At 37.2% G+C, this 19,511-nt stretch overlaps 1 protein-coding gene across 2 annotated transcripts in view; it reads right to left on the bottom strand.

Moving 5' to 3' along the window:
• Positions 1 to 438: 438 nt before the first annotated feature.
• The window catches only part of adcy3a (adenylate cyclase 3a), a 50,768-nt gene continuing 31,695 nt past the window's right edge, over positions 439 to 19,511 (bottom strand). For both annotated transcript variants that reach the window (XM_073871800.1, XM_073871799.1), the window contains exons 12-20: positions 16,325 to 16,441; positions 13,810 to 14,078; positions 10,227 to 10,308; positions 9,100 to 9,258; positions 8,873 to 9,019; positions 6,256 to 6,372; positions 6,040 to 6,166; positions 5,818 to 5,942; positions 439 to 2,925 (exon numbers count right to left, since the gene is read on the bottom strand). In XM_073871800.1, coding sequence (XP_073727901.1) covers positions 2,743 to 2,925; positions 5,818 to 5,942; positions 6,040 to 6,166; positions 6,256 to 6,372; positions 8,873 to 9,019; positions 9,100 to 9,258; positions 10,227 to 10,308; positions 13,810 to 14,078; positions 16,325 to 16,441 — 1,326 coding nt within the window. In that variant the 3' untranslated portion in view covers positions 439 to 2,742. The remainder of the gene's footprint in view (positions 2,926 to 5,817; positions 5,943 to 6,039; positions 6,167 to 6,255; positions 6,373 to 8,872; positions 9,020 to 9,099; positions 9,259 to 10,226; positions 10,309 to 13,809; positions 14,079 to 16,324; positions 16,442 to 19,511) is intronic.

Consider the following 19,511-nt stretch of genomic DNA (forward strand, 5'->3'; position numbering starts at 1 on the left):
GGTATACTCTTAATTTATGCCCCCATTTTTTTAAAGTGGTTTTAAGTGGGTATACCCCATGCCATCTAATAAAGAAGCTGGTATAGGCTATACCTGTGTATACCCTGCATCTAAAACCATTAAAACAGGTAGTAGTAGTATACTTTATTGTCCTTGAGAGGAAAATTGTCATGGACTACATGTTGCTGCAGGACCCACATACAAGGTGTAATAAATGTTTCATAATGTTTTTATTTCATTTTTTACTGGTGACAGTGGTGACCAATATCAGAGTTTCCTAAACCAGTGTAGCAACTTGTTTTCTAAAATTCGATCATACAAATAATTGTTGCCTTAGTAAATGTAAGGGCAGAATTAATGTGACATATTTACAGTGTGGTGGCAATTTCTTTGTAATATGTTAGGAGGCTAAAATGATCAAACAGAAACCAATTCTGGTAACATATCATTCAATGTGCCATTTTATTTCATATCTAAGGATAATTCAAAAATATCAAACTTTAGCAAAATCCTGCATCCGACCGGCCACAATGTCATGCCCTCCATTTTAACATATGAAAGTCAAAATCAAATGCTTTCTCTGCTAACACATACAGACTATCCCTGACGTTTGTAATAAATAAACTGTTTGGCCCATTTTTAAGATCCACAGATCCATCCTGACGCCCATCTCATACAATACTCTAACTAGAACGTTTACAATCATAATATAAAAATATGACTTGTTGGGAAAGAGTTTGATTGCAAAATTGTACTGGACAGCAGAATGCTATTACGGAAATGAACTATTGCACATTCATCTAATATTTCAGGAAAGACACAGTCGGGAATCTATTATGATCTAAGAATCCTCCATCCCTGGAATACTGCCAATGAATGTAGTGCAGATATATTTCAAACACACATAATGAACCTGTTCACAGTGATACTCGTATTTCCTTAGAGTACCACAAACTGATGCACAAAATGGCTTCTATTTGGCACGAGGAACACTGATACTAGAATGTAACGTGTAGTGGGATCCAAAAGTCTGAGACCACAAGTGAAAGCTCATCTGATTTCAAATGATATTTTCAGCCAAAGCAATCTTAGTGAAACGATTCTCATAATTTTTCATTTGCTATGTGCCACTCCTCACTTATAAATAGTATGCACTTCACCTGGCATGAAAACCACAGGTTTGTGCGAGACCTGGTGATCCATGTCTAGCATGACTGTAAATAAATCCAGTGAGCATCTTGTGTGCTTGGATGAAAGCAAACAAACTGATGACATACACATGGGTTGACGTGCAATGTCACTATACCCTTGCGTTTGATTAGTGACCTTGTAATATTATCTGTCTTGCATATTCCTAAAAATTTTTTCCTTATTTACACCACAGCCTGTCTCTGGTTAAATCTTTCTAAATTCTGCAACTTAGAATCTACAGTGGTGTGTAAAAGTGTTGGACCCTTCCTGGTGTAAAAGTAACACAGAATTTCAATCATACCAACAGTATAATATGGTGGTGGTGGTAGTTTGATGGTCTGGGGCTGTTTTGCTGCTTCAGGACTTGGAAGACTTGCTGTGATAAATGGAACAATGAATTCTGCTGTCTACCAAAAAATCCTGAAGGACAATGTCCAAAACACACCAGCAAGTCCACCTCTGAATGGCTGAAGAAAAACAAAATGAAGACTTTGGAGTGGCCTAGTCAAGGTCCTTACCTCAATCCTATTGAGATGCTGTGTCGTGACCTTAAAAATGCGGTTCATGCTCGAAAACCCTCCAGTGTGGCTAAATTACAAAAATTCTCCAAAGATGAGTGGACTAAAACTCCTTCACAGCGCTGTATCAGACTCATTGCAAGTCATCGCAAACACTCGATTTTAGTTGTTATTAAGTTTAGGGGGCAAAAACAAGGCCATGTAGTTTTGGATTTTGTTTTCATTCATTATAAAAAGTTTAATTTAAAAACTGCATGTGTTTACTTGTGTTATCTTTGATTAATATTTACATTTGTTTGTTGATCTGAAACATTAAAGTGTGACAAATAAGCAAAAAAAAATCATAAAGGGGGCAACACTTTTTCACACCACTGTAGATTTTCACACCAGATTTTCGATGAGGACTCAGACGTTTGCATCTCACTGTATGTCCTTTAAAAATGACTGCAACGTCAAAAAATCTAAAGTGACAAGAGTGACAATATACTAAGGTGACAAAAGTTAAACTCACAAATACAAAAAAAATGTACATATACTCATGCTGCACGCACGCACGCTCTTCACTAAGTGGAAAAGGCAGTGTTTTAACACAGGCATTCAGAGTAGATTTTAAACAACATTCAGATACAACCGGGGCCTTCAGGATAATCTGTAATCTTTAAACAATTTTAAAATCAAAGAAGAAATAAGTACATAATTCAAAGGTTTCTTTCGAGCAGCCAGTGTATAATATACAGCAAAGTTCATAGTGTTTCCTTTGTGTAGTTTAAAATAGCTAAAACTCAATTCAGCAACCTATTCAAATCTTGTTTGGCTGTGAACACTTTATAACTTTATATTATATTTCTCTTATATGAACACAATGTCATTCTCATTTCCTATCAACATTTCTTTCCTTTCTAATAAATACAGAAACAAATTTGAAAGTACTAATTACTGGAGCACATGGAGTCAGCGGAGGAGGTATGATGTGGAGTGTGCGAGAGAAATTTGGAGAGTTTTTTATATGACAGCGCGTGTGTGCACGTGTTGGTCAAGAGCTGTCCACAACTTGGTGCGGCAGGTTGACAAAGGAGCCATTGATGAAGGAGCCTTGCTTTTCTCGTCCCTTTAGGAAATAGGTGAGCAGCTCTCCTTTCCCTTTCACGAATATTGGTCCCCTTCTCACAAAGCGGAAGCCATAGTCCTTCAAGATGCAGTAGCAGTCCTCCACCACCTGAGGAAGCAGAGTTTGTTTAGCTGGCATACAATGCTCTCATAGACCATTTACGCAAAAAACGGAAATACGTCAACAAACCGTAAACGCAATTCTGGTATATGCTTTGTTGTTGGTGGGGAAATGGCAGCTAGAGTGTTTCCAACTTTCCTAACTTGTTTACCGAAGTTCACCAGCACCGATGTGGTGAAGAGTGTGGGTGGGTGATTCTCACGAAACCATTGATCAGAATTAACACAATACTGTGTTCTACCTTGCACAATGTGTGATTTCAACATAAGAATTTATAATTGTAAATTTTATCTCATTTTCTGCTGAAATTCTCATTACCGCAATGTGTCCGGCTGTGTTTGAACATGCGTTATGTTGGAATTTAATCAAATTAACACAAAAATATTAAGAAAAAAATAAATGGATGTTTTGCTAGACTACTTTAGATGACAGAAAAAATATTTACTGAATATTCATGTATAATAATAATGAAGAAAAATTAGTAAAATGATGTGTCCATGCCTGATGTTCTCATCCTCCGCAACACTTTTTGAGAACAGTTTAAGCACACATACAGAATTTTAATAAAGTTTGATTTTGAGTGACCAAGCACATGGACCAGTTACTTCAAGATGACTACCAGGTAAGATCATTTTTTTTTACAGTTAATTTGAAATATTGTCTTGTCAGAATGCTTACACGACATTTTGATGATCATTACCACAACAGATGCTTATTAAATGTTAATTGAATTAATAGAAGCATAATACTTTGATTTTAAATGCATGTGCAGAATCTCCAAATTATGTTCTTTCAGGTTTGTCATGTCATTTTGAAAATATGTCAGTGTTGATGTTTTCTGACTGTTGCGGTAATGAGATTTTTTAGGACTAATTTTTTAAATTATGTTACAAAAAGTGTTAAATGATAAGTAAAAGTTTTTAAATTAATGTTCCCATTTACTCCAGACTTTGTTTTTCAATATCTGGTGGGAAAAAAGTAAATTTAAGCAATTTTTACATTTACATGCTTGACATTTTTAAAACCAAGTTTTCGTGAGAATTACCCGGGTATACATTCGTCCACTAAAGGGAACAAACTGGATAAGGGATATAAATTCTTCCACGCGGAGTTTATTCACATTTATCAAGGTAAGCTTTAGCTACAAAACCGGCTATAACTCCGTTAACGTTAATTGTAAATCTAGGGGTTGTGAATTTGTAATATAAGATTTAACACATCGCAGTGAATATGTCGTGTGTAAGTTATGTTTAAAGGCGGAGTCCATGATGTTTGAAGGCCAATGTTGATATTTGAAATCACCTAAACAAACACGTCCCTACCCCAATAGAATCTGGACCTTCTGTTGATAGACCCGCCCCACACATACGCAACCCGGCAAGGATGTCGGTTAGTAGACACGCTCCTTACTGCTGATAGGCTATAAGTGTGTTTTGATAGTCGGCCCGTCACCTTTTCTAAAGCGTTTTTCAAAAATCGTGGACTCCGCCTTTAAGTGAGATGGCATGAGATTAACATAACCAGTAATTTGGTGTAGCTGCTGTACTAGGTAAATGTTACTGGCAGCCTGCTGCAAAGTTGTGTATTTCTATATGAGAGATAACACGCAATGTTTTCTTGTTACATGCGGTTAAAGTATCAAATATACTACAGGGACAGGTAGTAGTGAGAGGTAGATGCTTCAGATCAATGAGAGAGAGCGAGGAGCCTCACAAACTGGAGGTTTTAATACAGATAGAATGCCGGTTGGCAAAAGTTTCCCGTTCTTGCATGTTCACTCTTCTTGCTGCGGCACTTTCTTCACGTACTATTACTATTATATACTATTATAAACTATTATAAAGGTAGGGCTGTTTCTGGTTGGAAGACGAACAGCCTTGAACACCACAGAAAAGCGACAACTGCTATTTTTCGTATCTGCCGCTTCGATAACAGGAAGTTGTAATACACTTTGTTGACGTATTCCAGTCGAAAAATGCGGAAGTGCGTAAAAGGTCTATTGGATACTTTGGCCCTGTCCCAAATGACTTAATGCGCACTTGCAAAAGCCAACGCATGCAGTCATGTTTAAACATTTATAGTAAGATCGGAAGCGTTTTTCCACTAGTGGCTTCAACTTAGTGACACCTCAACACTAATAATATGTCATTAAATTAACTCTTTCTCCACCAGCATTTTTTCAAAAGGTTGCCAGCCAGGCCAGAGCATCCTTTATGATTTCCACAAAAGTTTAATGCCTTCCAGAAAAATGTCTTCTTTAAATATATAAACAAACAATATTTTTAATAAAATAACAGACCCTTTGCTATCAAACAACAGCAAAAAAAAGTTTCATCCCATTTTTATTTGTTTTCTTTTTATCACCTTCTTATAATGTTCAGACTATAAAGAGGTAGATCCTATAAAAAAATTTGACCAAAAAAGCTGAGATAATTGAATTTATGAAAAGGAATTTTGTTAGAGATTAGATTCAGAGTGATTATCAAAACATACACTTATTTTTTCCGAGTAAGTTGGGTTAAGGGAACGCACACCGGTTTATACATTAAAAAACATCATATTTGTTCCAAATCATTAACGATTAACATTGGCTGCTAACGTATATTTTGCATTTTGAAGTAGACCCTATCTGACAAGGCTTGCGCTATTTAATGTGCACTTCTGGTTTGCGATACCTCCGAGTTGTCCTAGACGCGACTGGACGGGGCTGCGCGGCCAGTGTGCGACCCCTTTAAGAGCGCCACTTTGGCTGCGAAGCATTTTATCTTCATTGATGAGATAACTCCTCAATAGTAGGGAATGAGTTAAAGGAAGGTATCATGACACTTTCCAATAGTTTAAACTAAATTTGTACTAGTAAAATCATGTGAAACACTTCACCTGGATGTTTCCCATCACCCCTGTGGACTCCATGCGACTTGCGACATTCACAGTGTTTCCCCAGATGTCAAAATGAGGTTTACGGGCCCCAATAACTCCAGCCAAAACTGCTCCTTTATTCAACCCTTTAGAGAAAAGATCACACGCAAGAATGTACATGACAACAAACAGTCTCTATAATTTTTGTAAACTTTTTCATCAGCAGTACGGTGATGCACTAACCGATGCGGAGCATGAAGTTATTGAACGACTGGTAGTTGATGTTCATCAGTGTCACCTTCATGGCCAGAGCGAAATCAGCCAGATCTGCCAAGTGCTGCCATCGTTCCCTGTCTGAAATCTCTTCTTTCTATTGGCCAGATCAGAAATTTCCACCATCAATATAACCAGCGTTGTTACAGACACTAGATTGACACATTGGTAAACGTCCTCTTTTACCTTCACGCATGCATAACCATTAGTGTTATTGTCTGAAGTGACTCCTGATGCTGCCATGTAGGTGCTGCCGATAGTCTTGATTTTGGTTATACAGCGAAACTGTGGCTCATCCAAAAGCTAGGGTGCAAAAATACAACGAAAAAAGTCATTCTAATGGAAAATGTCTCACAAGCATTCAAGTTCATCAAAAATAATAGTTCTGTCATCGTTCCAAAAGTGTCTTCTGTGGACAATATACATTTTATATCTGAGAGGGGAACTCATAGAAATGCATATGCAGGTCAGTCGCAAAAATAACTAGACTCCACCTTTTCAGCACTAATTATCCCCTGCACATCTTTAGTAAATCCCGACAGTCGTTATTTAACACAAAATTATGGTTTGCTGTTAGTAAATCTGGACCTTAAAAGGGACATATCATGAAAATCAGACTCTTTCCTTGTTTAAGTGCTATAATTGGGTCCCCAGTGATTCTGTCAACCTAGAAAATGTGGAAAAAAACAGTAACTTGATTACTGTACTTAAGTATTATTTTTGGGGATTTTTATTTTACTTGAGTACAATTAAAAATCAATACTTTTACTTTTATGTAATTACATTTTTTAAAGGAAAAAAGTACTTTTTACTACTTAAAATTTTAATTACAATCAAAAAGTACTTCTATTTTAGAGATCTATTTTCGTTGCTCTATCAAACCAATTGAATTGCGCTGATGGCCAGTTTAATTTAAATGTTATTTATTCTGGAGCCTTTGAACCACACTAAGGAATTGGCCATCAGTTCATCTAATGATGAAGATTTTTTAGCTTCTTTGAAACCGACAACACATGAAGTGTGACACGTTCCCTGCTGTTTGCAGCCTCTCTTACAAGACTAATACCTTGTTCACACTGTCAGTCCAAATCTGATTTTGGTGCATATCTTATTTGACAGACTCACTGTCCACATTGTGTATCACAACTGTTCAGATCCGATCTGTGCATCCTGTAGCCGTTTTCTGGATTATCTGCACTGTTTCTATGGCAATGACGTCACGCTGGCACGACAATCTGCCTTGACGTCTGACGTGTTTTATGGGACATGACAGCATGACGTAACCGAAAAGCTACACAAATGCGATCAGGGCGGTCAGACTGAAATGGATTTCCAGAAATGTGATTTGAAAAGGATTTCAAACCACATCTGGATGTAGCCTGAAACGGATTAGAAAAAAACAGATTTCATGTGGTTTTTAGCCGTTCCCACATTCTAAATGTGATTGGATTCCTATCGGATATGCAGCAAAATCGGATTTGGGCTGACAGTGTGAACAAGGTCTAATACACCTCTTCCTGCATCGGCTGCCTGTGAGAGGCTTGATAGAGCTTAAAATTTAAGTTAAATTCCAAGTTTTACAATTTTCTGTAACATAAAATGACATCCAAACCCAACTCTTAACCCTAACGACAGGCAACAATTGTTCAAAAGTCTGGAAAAAATAGTATAAACCAATAGTTAAAGTGACATTCTAACTAGGGCTGTCAATAGATTAAAATATTTAATTGCGATTAATCGCATGATTTCATGAGTTAACTCGCGATTAATCGCAAGTTAATCACACATTTTTATCTGTTTTAAATTTACCTAAATGTAACACTTTTCAAGTTTTTAATGCTCTAATCAGCATGAATTTGGATAATATATATGCTATATGCAAATGTATGTCTACAACAGCCTGTTTACATTTTCAACAGAACCATCAGCCATAGTTTTATAAATGTTTTTGCCTTTAGAAGACCTTGTTCTTTCTCCATTTCTGTTTGCTGCTGCATCATTTGTGACCTGTGCTGGCAAATTGAGTTGGGATGAGCACATTTTCAAAAATGTGTCATTTATATTTTAACATGATTAAAAAACTTCAAAACAATTGGAACAATTGTTGGAATCTGACAAAGCATGACAGAACTATACATGTTAATGCAGAGCAAAAACAATATCAATATATGTTACATATATGTTTTTCTTTTATCGTTTAATTTTGACATTGAGACAGACCACTTTAAGATACTGTAGGATAATGCAAGGGTTTAATATAATGACACAACAGATACTTTTCCTTAACAGTTAACCAAACATTCACTTCAGATATAACAGATTATAGGTCATACCTGCGTGAATTCTTGTCAAAACAGATATTTTTAAAACTGTAATTTTGTGTTAGATGTCTTTATATATCTGGGTCGCGCACTCGTGTGTTTGTGTGCATGCGCTTCAGACTTCTGCGTCAGACATCGCTTTTGAGTCTTGTCACTCTTAATAACTCTTTTAACATCAATCAGATCCCGAACTTTATCTCTCTTAATAATTACTTTAACATCAAGCAAGTCCTGCAGTCTATTTTCTATAATTTCTGAATGCTTTAAAAACGAAACTAAAAAGTGAAAGACGATTTGGGACGGTACACCTCACAGAAAACGTGCAGATAAAGATCATTTTAGATGTTTAATGACCATTAAGAGCATTGGATTTGACTTGATTTCATGCTCTCTGCTCCCCATAAAAACAAGTCTTGCAGGTTTGGAACAATACACATGACAGAATTACTATTCATTTAAACTGTAACAAATGTATTTCTTACACTATCAAAGTCGGAAATGATTTCATTGAGGAACCTCAGGCACTCGATCCCGCCATTGTTGATGCTTTCCTCCGTGTAGAAATCAGAGAAGTTTGGTATGGACGCAAACATGACTCCGATCTCATCGTAGGATTGGCTGTAGAGCTCCTGCAATGTGTATATGGTAAATAAAACTCAAACAGCGATAGGCTTTGATGGTGTGGATATTTTTGACAGATGTTTCTCACCTCATCTCTTTTCTTGGAGCCCAGGAAGTGTCTGGCAACGTGCTCTGGGAGCATGTTAGTGACCAGTGCTTCGTTCCAGCGTCTCATCTCGTACACCTTTTCCTTCTGTTCGTGAACTTCAATCTTCCACAAGAACAGCGTGCGTGCAAGCTTCTCAACCTGAGCGACAGAAACATAGAAACATGAGCAAATAGACATATAATAAAACCAACCATATAATTTACCTATTTTTAGAATAGAAAGTAAACAGGCTTATCAGTTTTGACTCTGAGTTTTTTGTCATTGATTTACAGTTTTCAGCATACTGTAAAATCATCCTGCATAATGTAAAGATAATTTTGATATCCTTAATACTGACTGAGTAAGATCATGTCAAAAATTGAACTTTGATGCACCTTTGATCCTATTGCCGATCTTCACACATCTTTAGCAGTTGTTGCGGTTGTGTGTTTTAAATAATTTTTATATGTAGTGAAGTAGTCAAATGGTAATGAACAGGTTGTGTTATGTGCAGAGGTGGACAGTACTTATTTTTGTGTGTGTTTGAGTGTTGTGTTGAGTGTTTGTCTTGGGAAAAAATGGACTTTATTACATTATAAAGCATAAAATCATACAGTTTCTTCCTTTATATTGCATATATGTTTAATATCTAAATACATTAAAATTGTATGCTCTGGTACTTTTACTCAAGTAAAAGTACTTTTAACTAAAGTAAAAGTAAAAAAGTAGATGTTCATTAAATGTTAAATGTAAATGTATTTAATGTAAAACAAAATCGTGTATTTATGAAATGTAGTGAAGTAAAATGATGATATTCTCTGGAATGTATGTTTTATCATACGGATAAAATACGATTACTTGAGGTATACAAATACTTTACTACTGCCCACCTCAACCTTCTCAAACCTATATAAATAATTGAAGCATATAAATAAACTTAAAAATATTGAGCATTAGTCTTAGGTTTGGTACTGTATGTCCATTCTATTGCCACTGTACGTCACTTTATGTCAAATCTGGTTCCTAATGCAGAACCTGCTCTGGACCACTGATTTAATGTGAAAGATTGTGTGAATCCTTGTACGAGAGAGAGAGAAAGAAAGAAAGAGAGAGAGAGAGATTCTTACATGTCGGGAAAAGTAGTAGAAGCTGATCATCATGATGAAGATCATCACACTCATGGTGTATTTGGATGGCACAAGATAAATCCTGTGGGAAAAGAACTTTATTCAACTTCCAAAATAAACAACTAAACAGCACATTTAATAATCTCTACAGGGCAAACACTTAACTAGATATTTACATTTTATAAATGCTGTCTTTCCCTACCAAGGTCATAAAACACAATGTCAAAGTTGGCCTGACAATGTTTGTGTCTCTATAATAATCTACACTTTATAGTACAAACTTTAACCTTAAAGGGGTCCTATAATGCCATTGACAAAGCTTTGATTTTTGGGTCCACTAGTATAGGTTTTCATTTAAAAAACAACATTATTTTAACATATTTTTCATTATTGCACCACCTCTTTTCCAAACAGTAGCTCCAGTCTCTATAAAGCCCTCTCCCAAAACTCTCAGTCTACTCTGATTGGTCAAGCTGGCACAGTCTGTTGCGAGTGGTCACTCACCACTTAAAGTGTGTTTCTATAATGTCCTGCCACTTTCCATAACTGCGAGCTTCCGCTTTTCAGGTGTAAATGATGTAGTAAGTTTAGCCATATCAATTCAAACCTAAGTCTAAGTTTAAAGAGCACTTACAGATGGTTTCATCGGACGTAACTTCTGGTCTGTATTTGTGACACGTGCTGGCTAATTTTGAGCTTGAGGCAAAAGAAAGTATAAAATAAAGCAATAAGCCCCAGGGTTACCAGTGCATTTTATAACAGCTAAGGGTTGTTGTTAGGCATGACGCGAAGCATAACGTTTTCATAAAATTAAACACAAATAAGTTGTAATTATATTAGTACAAATATTACTCTTCCGCCAAACAAAGTAGTTCCTCAGAATCAAGTGTGACTGAAACAGAGCGCAGTTCACAAACAACACAGATGCAGCAAAGACATAATAAAAATATGATTACAGACTATGGGGTTTATTTTTATAAATGAACATTCATCTAAAATATACATTAACATTTATATCGTGCCACTGTTGAAGTGATAATCAAATATGCTTGGAAGCATGCTGAACTTCTCGTTCCCCGTCAGCGTTTTTTTTTTAAGTTGCCACCCAGTTTTAGTTTAATGCCTTCCAGAAAAATTATCTTCTTTAAATAAACATAAAATATATCAAATGAAAGAACAGACACTCCGCTTTAAAAAAAAGTTTCATCATACCTTCATTTGTTCTCTTATCACCTCTCAAAGTTCAGCTAAAAGCGGAGATAATTCAATTTTTGTTTGAGATCAGATTCAGAGCACACAGTGTTTTCAGTGTTGAGTGAATGTGTCAGTGTTTAAGTTGGGTAAGATCGCCATCAAGTGGATAATAGCGGACCTATGGGGGTAGAAACTCCTCAGAGAACGTTTTCTCTTTATTGACGACATGACTCAACAATATTGACATTTATCTGGATATCGCCATTAATTGTGCAATTGTAGAAACATTAAAAATACGATTAAAGACTCTGGTGTTTATTTTCATAAATCAGTACGCAGCAACATGGCGCAGTGATACTTATGTAATGCGGTTTAAACCGTCGGCTTACCGGGGTATTTTATCACGGCTTAGAACGTGTTTCAACCAATCAGAATGAAGAACCAGAACGGGCCGTTTTATAAATGACAATTTTGGTCGAAATTGAGTTTTTCATAAAAATAACTACATTAAGCCCTTGTCTATCAATCCCAATGCTCTAAATACAGGGCTCAAAATTAACTTTTTTATTTGGTAGCACTGGTGCTCCCAACTTTAAAGAGTTAGGAGCACCAGCAAAAATTTAGGCACATCCATCCAAAAATTATAAAACACCACAACTACAATGTAAATGTTAATAAATTTATTCTTTACACATCCAGGCTTTACACATCCTATGGCCAGCAGCATTTAAAATTTGGTCTTCTATTTTATTTTTTATTTTTTTGCTGCATAGATTCCTAAATTAATACCCAAATGCTGTTGAAATAGTATAGCAGCAATAATAATTTAACAATTACAGGTAACATGATTAAGATTACAATAGAAAATCTAGCAAACACGTAAAACACTGATTAATTGTGACATTACAAAAGTGACCTTAATATAGAAGGCTAATATATATTGGTATTGATAACTGCATACCAGGATGCTATTACTACTAAATAGGCAATGTTTTAAAAATACAACAAAAACATATCATCAGCATTGTCGTATTCCACAGCAACATGGGCCACAAAGATGTTTGTCGGATGTCCATTCACCAGCGCATGCGCACATACACTATCAAACACTCTTTGACAGACAGGTCAGTGTCTCCATTAATAATGAACACATTTGTCACGACACGTCATGTATTTTTGGCACTTTCGGCATGTTTAATCAAGGTCTGGCGCCACCAATACCGTTTTACAGGATTTACAATAAAACACAGTAAGTACAACAAGCCATTTTCATAGCGGAGCCACTCGTAATCTTTAAGCCACTCTCTCCGAAAAGTTTAACGTCAAATCTTATCTTCCGGTGGTGGAGTCGCATTTGAATACGGATCGTCGTCATTAATTACAGTAGTAACATTGGCTGTAATCGGCTCGTTCTCGTCATGCTCGCGGTTCATCTTTTCATATTTCCGCGCTTCACATACCAACGTAGCACGGCAACTAGGAATGACTGACGCTCATATTAGCCAATCTGCGGTCTTCATTAAACGCAAGAACTTAATAGTGACATTTGATTGGTTATGTAACGTTGGAGAGAACACTGAACCTGGGACAGCGCCAGCACGCAGCATCTCAATCTAAATCAAGTCGCACCACAACAAAATTGGCAGTCGCACAAATGCTCCCAAATATATTTTAAGGTCGCACAGATACAATTTCGGTCGCATATGCGACCAAAATGGTCGCAATTTCGAGCCCTGAAATAGTTATTAAACATCTAAAAATGTCCTTTATTTGTATGTTTTCTGATAGGTGTACCATCTTAAATGCTTAATCTAATACAAAAAGTTGCGTCTCCATTCAAATGAGCATCTGACATTTTGGTTTCATTTTTAAAAACATATAGGAATTAGAAAACTTTCTTTCTCACACTGACTGACAGATCCGTGTCCTTGTTCCCTAGTTTAGTTCGTCCCTATTTAAAGCCATTGTGTTTGAAGTCTTGTGTCGGATCATTGTGTGTGTCATGTTTGACACCGTCATGGGTCCTGTCTTGTTTTGCCCTGTCTCGCTATACGTTATCTGTATTCTTGCCTTGTTTACCCCCTCGAGGGTGTTTTGTTATATAATAAAAGTCTTTTGGTTGAGAGCTGTCTGCACTTGGGTTCTGTCCTCCCCACTCATGACAGTATTTCTTATATTATGTTAAAAACATCTCCCATTGGTGTGGAGCTTTGTAACTTTGTGATGACATTTTTATGCTCAAACAGCATCATTAAAAATGTAAAAAGCATAACGGGGCCCCTTTAAAGCTTATAATAATAATAATAATAATAGTGATGCTTGCCTTAGCATGCACTACTACTAATAATACGAAAATGTGCAAAAGTGGTTTGATTCATGCCTGACCCACCTGTAGTCCTTAAACCGAGACAGATCGTACACGTCAAAGATGTCCCGCCAGCTGTAGATGTTGACCACGCCTGTAGCTACTGTGATCAGTAGCATGAGGGTGAGTTTGACCATGTGGCTGACCTGCACCAGCATGGTGGTGGCGATCAGGGCTAAAACTGCAATGTAGTTGTAATATTTAGGATTCTCCAAACAGCCCCTGGTTCCTGGTGTGACTGGAGTGGTCTCTGTCGCATCATTTGTGGAGATCTGAGATGGCCGACAGCTTAGCTACAAAAGCAGACATCATTAATGAGTTTGAGCTTTGAAGCACTAAAGAACACACATCAATATAAACCTTTTATTATATACTAATAGGAATTCAATGCTTATGGTAATAGGTGGTAAAGAAAAAGGGTGTAGATCAGGTATGAACTTTTGGAGGTTGAAGTGTCAACTGTACACTTTCAGTAATTATTGTATTCAAATTTTGCTGGGGTGTGTGTGTGTGTTAGAGATGCGCGGATGGGCTTTTATTTCATCCGCAACCGCATCACAAAACTCATCATCCGTCCGCCATCCATCCGCACCAACGTTTCTGACCAGTTTTCAAAACCGCACCCGCCCGCCATCCGCTGACTGGGCGATGCAAGGCGCTGCTGATGACAGCCGCTGCTGATGACAGCCGCGAGACTAGAAAGCCCTAGAATATAAGCAGTGAACTCAGGCTATGTTTACATTAATGCGTTTATCCTTTAAAATGCGTTACTTTCGCTACGTTTACGCCTTTCATCTGCATCACCGTTTTCGACCCTCATAAACGGATTCGTTCGTCAACGCTGCAGACCCTGTTTTAGTTTAAGAAATCAGACGTTGCGCTGAGTGTAAATGTAGATGGAGTCTAAACAAACAGCTGGTGTTAACGTGACAGCGCATCATTTTCAAAGTAAAAATTATTTTATTCAGGTAAATGGAGGTTTGCAACGGAGGTTTTGACAAAAATAGTAAACATCTACCAACCAGCTATTATAAATGCTATATCGGATTGTTTTAACATGTATCATAATGTCTATTTTATATTTATGTTTGAGTATTGTTGGGTTTGAATATTGTTGTAATGTGTTTATGTTTTGTTTAATTTTAGTTCGCTTATTACGAAAGATAGACTGTAATTTTAAACGCCATATAGGGCGTTGTAAAGGCCAATATGAAGGGAGAATTGTAATGGGTCAGACATTATTTTCGAGTTTAATTTAAGTTTTGTTTTCTACTTTAAAATGAATTTCGTTTCAGATAATTTGTCTCTTAATTTTAATCAATGTTTGGTTGATAAGTTTTGTGAATATAAATTAATAAAAACAATAAACTCAACGTCATTAATATTTAATGCTCGTTTAGCTAGCGAAGGACGTGCACGGACCTCGCACACATTTAAAAATTAATGCAATAAGCATTTCTGTAGGCTAAAGCTATACTTCACCTCTTACTATGTTTGATTGAAGTTTGCATTTGCTGAAATTTAGTTCGTTTAGTACTGTTCACTTGAATGCTTTCTTTTTAAATCATAAAGACCAGTCTCCGATCGGCGCACATGACATGGGACAAAAATAAATAAATAGCCTAAATTAAACGCACAAATACATAGTCTGCCCTAGTGTCATCCTACTGATTTACCACTTTGTAAAACCTATTCCAGGCAACCCTTTTCTGACCTTTTATTTCCTTTGTTTTTAATTCTCATTTTTTTGAGTTTGCCACGTACCTCCTTCGCCGGCGTTGATAAGAGCTGTGTCAAAATGCGTCCTCATTTCTCTGCGCTGTTAATGATAGAACGAATGGATCCTTAACATGCCGAGGCTATCCCAAACAATTAAAACCTTTATTAAATAAAAGTGTATTTAGAAAACTTTTTCTTGTCACTGTTTTAGTATTATAAGTTATGTTTTGTGTTAATATTATTCGGTTTATGTTGCGTATATTTCTAAGGTTGATTATTTGATATACTGTTGTTGAATAGTTTAATCTACATCAATGTGTCATATTTTCTAAAATAAATTCATATTTTTCTGATTACATATTTATTTTAATAAGTCAGAAATGTCTCCGCTGTTTTTTGCTGACAGGCGCAATGGGCGCTACTGGGGGCGCGTGCAACAGGTGACCCAAATTATGGGTCCTCTGAAGGCTAGACCGTCTCATTTCAGTTCTCTTCGCGAACTTCTTAGCCTGCCACCTTGATAGACATAATGCTCACCTTTAAGGTCGTATGCTTTGAAGAACAAAGCTAATAACAAGCAGTCGATCCGCCACCCGCCCGAATTTAATTAAAATATTATTTTTCGTCACGTCATCCGCCCGATCCGCGGTTTATCCGCGGAGTCCGCGGCTGTAACCGCCAACCGCGCATCTCTAGTGTGTGTATAACTGGTGATTTTGATTATTGGGGGATTTTGATTGTGAGGGTTACCTTGCCCCATTTCCCCTAGGCATCTGCCTGTACAATATATTAGTTACTTCTCCATTCAATAACGTATTACCATATCTACTATGTCTGCCATTGTGACTATAAAGATGGCTGCCATGGCCCAAGTGTTGCGTGCCCAGCGCGTGTGATCAATCCATGTGGAGAATGACACCAGTCTCTTTGGAAATACCTATGGAAACAAGAGGCAAAGCCACATACAATTTAAAATCTAAAATTCGAGAATTTTTTCTCTAAAAGTGACACTTTGTAGTTTTTCAACCTTCATCATACATTTTCAAGACCCTTGTGATGGTACATCAACTTAAAATAGTTTGAATGACATTTCTACCGTAGCCTGATGGGGTCTGTATTGCTTTTACTTGTACTTTAAAACTTGGGGTTTCAGGTAGTAACCCGAGCAAAAAAAGAACTACAGAAATCTGCTTTACGGCATACATCACTTCCTCCACTTCCGCAAATTCAGACGTGAGACCGCAACTATTTATTTTACTGATGTTTTTGTCATGGCCGAAGCAGCAACTAAGAAAAAGAAACCTAAGGTTTTGTCGGAGGACAAGGATCAATTATATTGGGCCAGCGTTTGCTCGCTGGCGTGAACTAAAGAAGGAGGAGGGGTTTCAGACCGATGCTGACTTGGCCGTCATGCTTTTGTACTAGTAGTAAGTAAGTAATGTTATATTGCTTGCATAAGTCCTGTCTGGCACCCGAACACAATTTTTTCACGTGAAAAACTACTTGGAGAGTTTAGAGAGAAACTTATATCACATGACATTGTGGCGCCGTGGTAGCGTCATGGACCTATAACACGGGCGATTCAGCTTTGATTCCCCTTTAAGGCATTTTTTATATAAACTTTAACCAAGCAACCACCGTTACAACCATAGATATGTATAAAGGCTAGATGGCTTAACGGCGCTGGGAGCCAATGGGACCCGACGACGTCACACGGCGGCCATCTTAGGACAGGACCGCTCGTCCAGTTATAACATTAAAGTCTATTGTGCATGTAGTGCTGAAATAACTATATTTTGCTCAATTTTCAACCGATTTTCAAACGGCTTGGTGTGTCATAAACGTCAGGGATGCGGCTATTTAACTGCATACTTGTGAAAAATTATACAGCACATTATTATATTCAGCACAAATCATAGCCACGTTAATAAGGTTTGTAATACACCAAACCGTTTGTAAATCCGTCAAGAATTCAGCAAGTTACGAGCATTTTAGTTGGCGTATGTCACTCACCTTCCGTCCACAGCAGCAGGGAGCAGCACTATGGCAGCACTGACCTAAGATGGCCGCCAAGTGATGACACAGCTGACTCCGCCTTGAGCCATCTAGCCTTTATACATATCTATGGTTACAACTGCCTTGTTAACGTGAGCTACGCAATCTTTTGGCGTTTGAAATAAAATAAAACCCATGAAATTAAATTCATATGACATGCTGAAAAGCACACTTTGTGACCTAAAGAGTTGTCTAGACGTGAAAAATACATGTCTAGCACCCCCTAGTGACCAAAATGTTCTGTGGTGTGCCTTTAAAGGGCCAATATTATGCCCATTTTTACAAGATGTAATATAAGTCTCAGGCGTGCCTAAAATGTATCTTTGAAGTTTCAGCTCAAAATATCCCACAGATCATTTATAATAACATGTCCAACATTTGGGTGGGAGCAAAAAAGCGCTGTTTTCATGTGTGTACCTTTAAATGCAAATGAGCTACTGCTTTCAGTTAAAAATAAATCTAATTTCTGTGAATACAATCTAAGACAATAGTTTCTTTAGCCGCATTAGCGCTCCAACATGCTAACAAACGCATTTAGAAAAGCGTTAACTAAATGTAACTCTCCACCCTTTCCTCCACTCTTTTACCCCACATCGAACTATAGATGTATATGTAAATAGATACACATTTGTACACAAAACATTCGGCAGTTTCAGACACATACTGTACTGCTAAGTGCGGTTTCACACAATGCATACACGAGCTGCGTGTTCGCAGCATGTATTTGTTTAGCGCTCATGTTAACAGGTTAGAGCATTCACACCGCACGTGTGAGCAGTGGACATACAGTGTTTGTGGAAACAATTGATTGAATTCCCAGCACTGCCAACGTGATTCTTAATGCGCAATGACACTACGAAATCAATACATTCTCCAATACGTCATGTTAAATGATCTGTTCTGTATTTAGTCCATGTGTGTGTGTGCGTGTGTGTGTGCGTGTGTGACAGTTTGCCCTTCCTGAATCTCATTATCTCTATCTATGCGTGTGTGTGAATCAATACTGATAGTACAGTAACTTTATTAATCAATCTGAAATGCGATGACTTACCTAATGAGATAGATTTAAATGTGCTAGTTTATATAATCATGTTTCGCTTGTTATATAGACAAATTACATAGGAAGTCCACAGCGTTGCATTAGATTGAGATTTCAGTGCGAACCCCACTGCCTGATGTAGAGCATTATCATGGGATGTTCAGGGAACCTTTATAGGCGTAGTATCATTAAAATTGGTGAGATTACTTTTCTGCATTATCAACATGAAGAAATATACTGATGTAGTGAATCATGTGTTCATTATGCAACACTCTCACTTAAGTGTTCCCAGTGTTGGAAAGTAGTTAACTACAAGTAGCGATGCTACTAACTTTTTAACTAGTAACTACTACATTTTTCTGTAGCTTGATGGTAGTTCAGTTACTTTTAAGACAGTGTAGCTTTAACAGTAGTTAACTACTTTTTTTCAGCAAGTAGTGCGACCAGATGGTACATTATGTTGTGCCTCTGCAATGCCTTTTAGCAGTGCACTGAGCGCAGCAGCGTCTACTTCAGCATTGTCTTCAAAACATGTTTCATGCTCTCTATTTTTTGTGACTGTCAGTTTGAGATACAGTGAGGAAAATAAGTATTTGAACACCCTGCTATTTTGCAAGTTCTCCCACTTAGAAATCATGGAGGGGTATGAAATCTTGTTATCGTAGCTGCTTGTCCACTGTGAGACATAATCTAAAAAAAAATCACAATGTATGATTTTTTTTTACTATTTATTTGTATGATACAGCTGCAAATAAGTATTTGAAAACCTGTCTGTCAGCTAGAATTCTGACTCTCAAAGACCTGTTAGTCTGCCTTTAAAATGTCCACCTCCACTCCATTTATTATCCTCAATTAGATGCACCTGTTTGAGGTCATTAGCTGCATAAAGACACCTGCCCACCCCATACAATTA

Source organism: Misgurnus anguillicaudatus, chromosome 10 (genome assembly GCF_027580225.2).
Source record: "Misgurnus anguillicaudatus chromosome 10, ASM2758022v2, whole genome shotgun sequence".
Taxonomy (NCBI): Eukaryota; Metazoa; Chordata; class Actinopteri; order Cypriniformes; family Cobitidae; genus Misgurnus; species Misgurnus anguillicaudatus.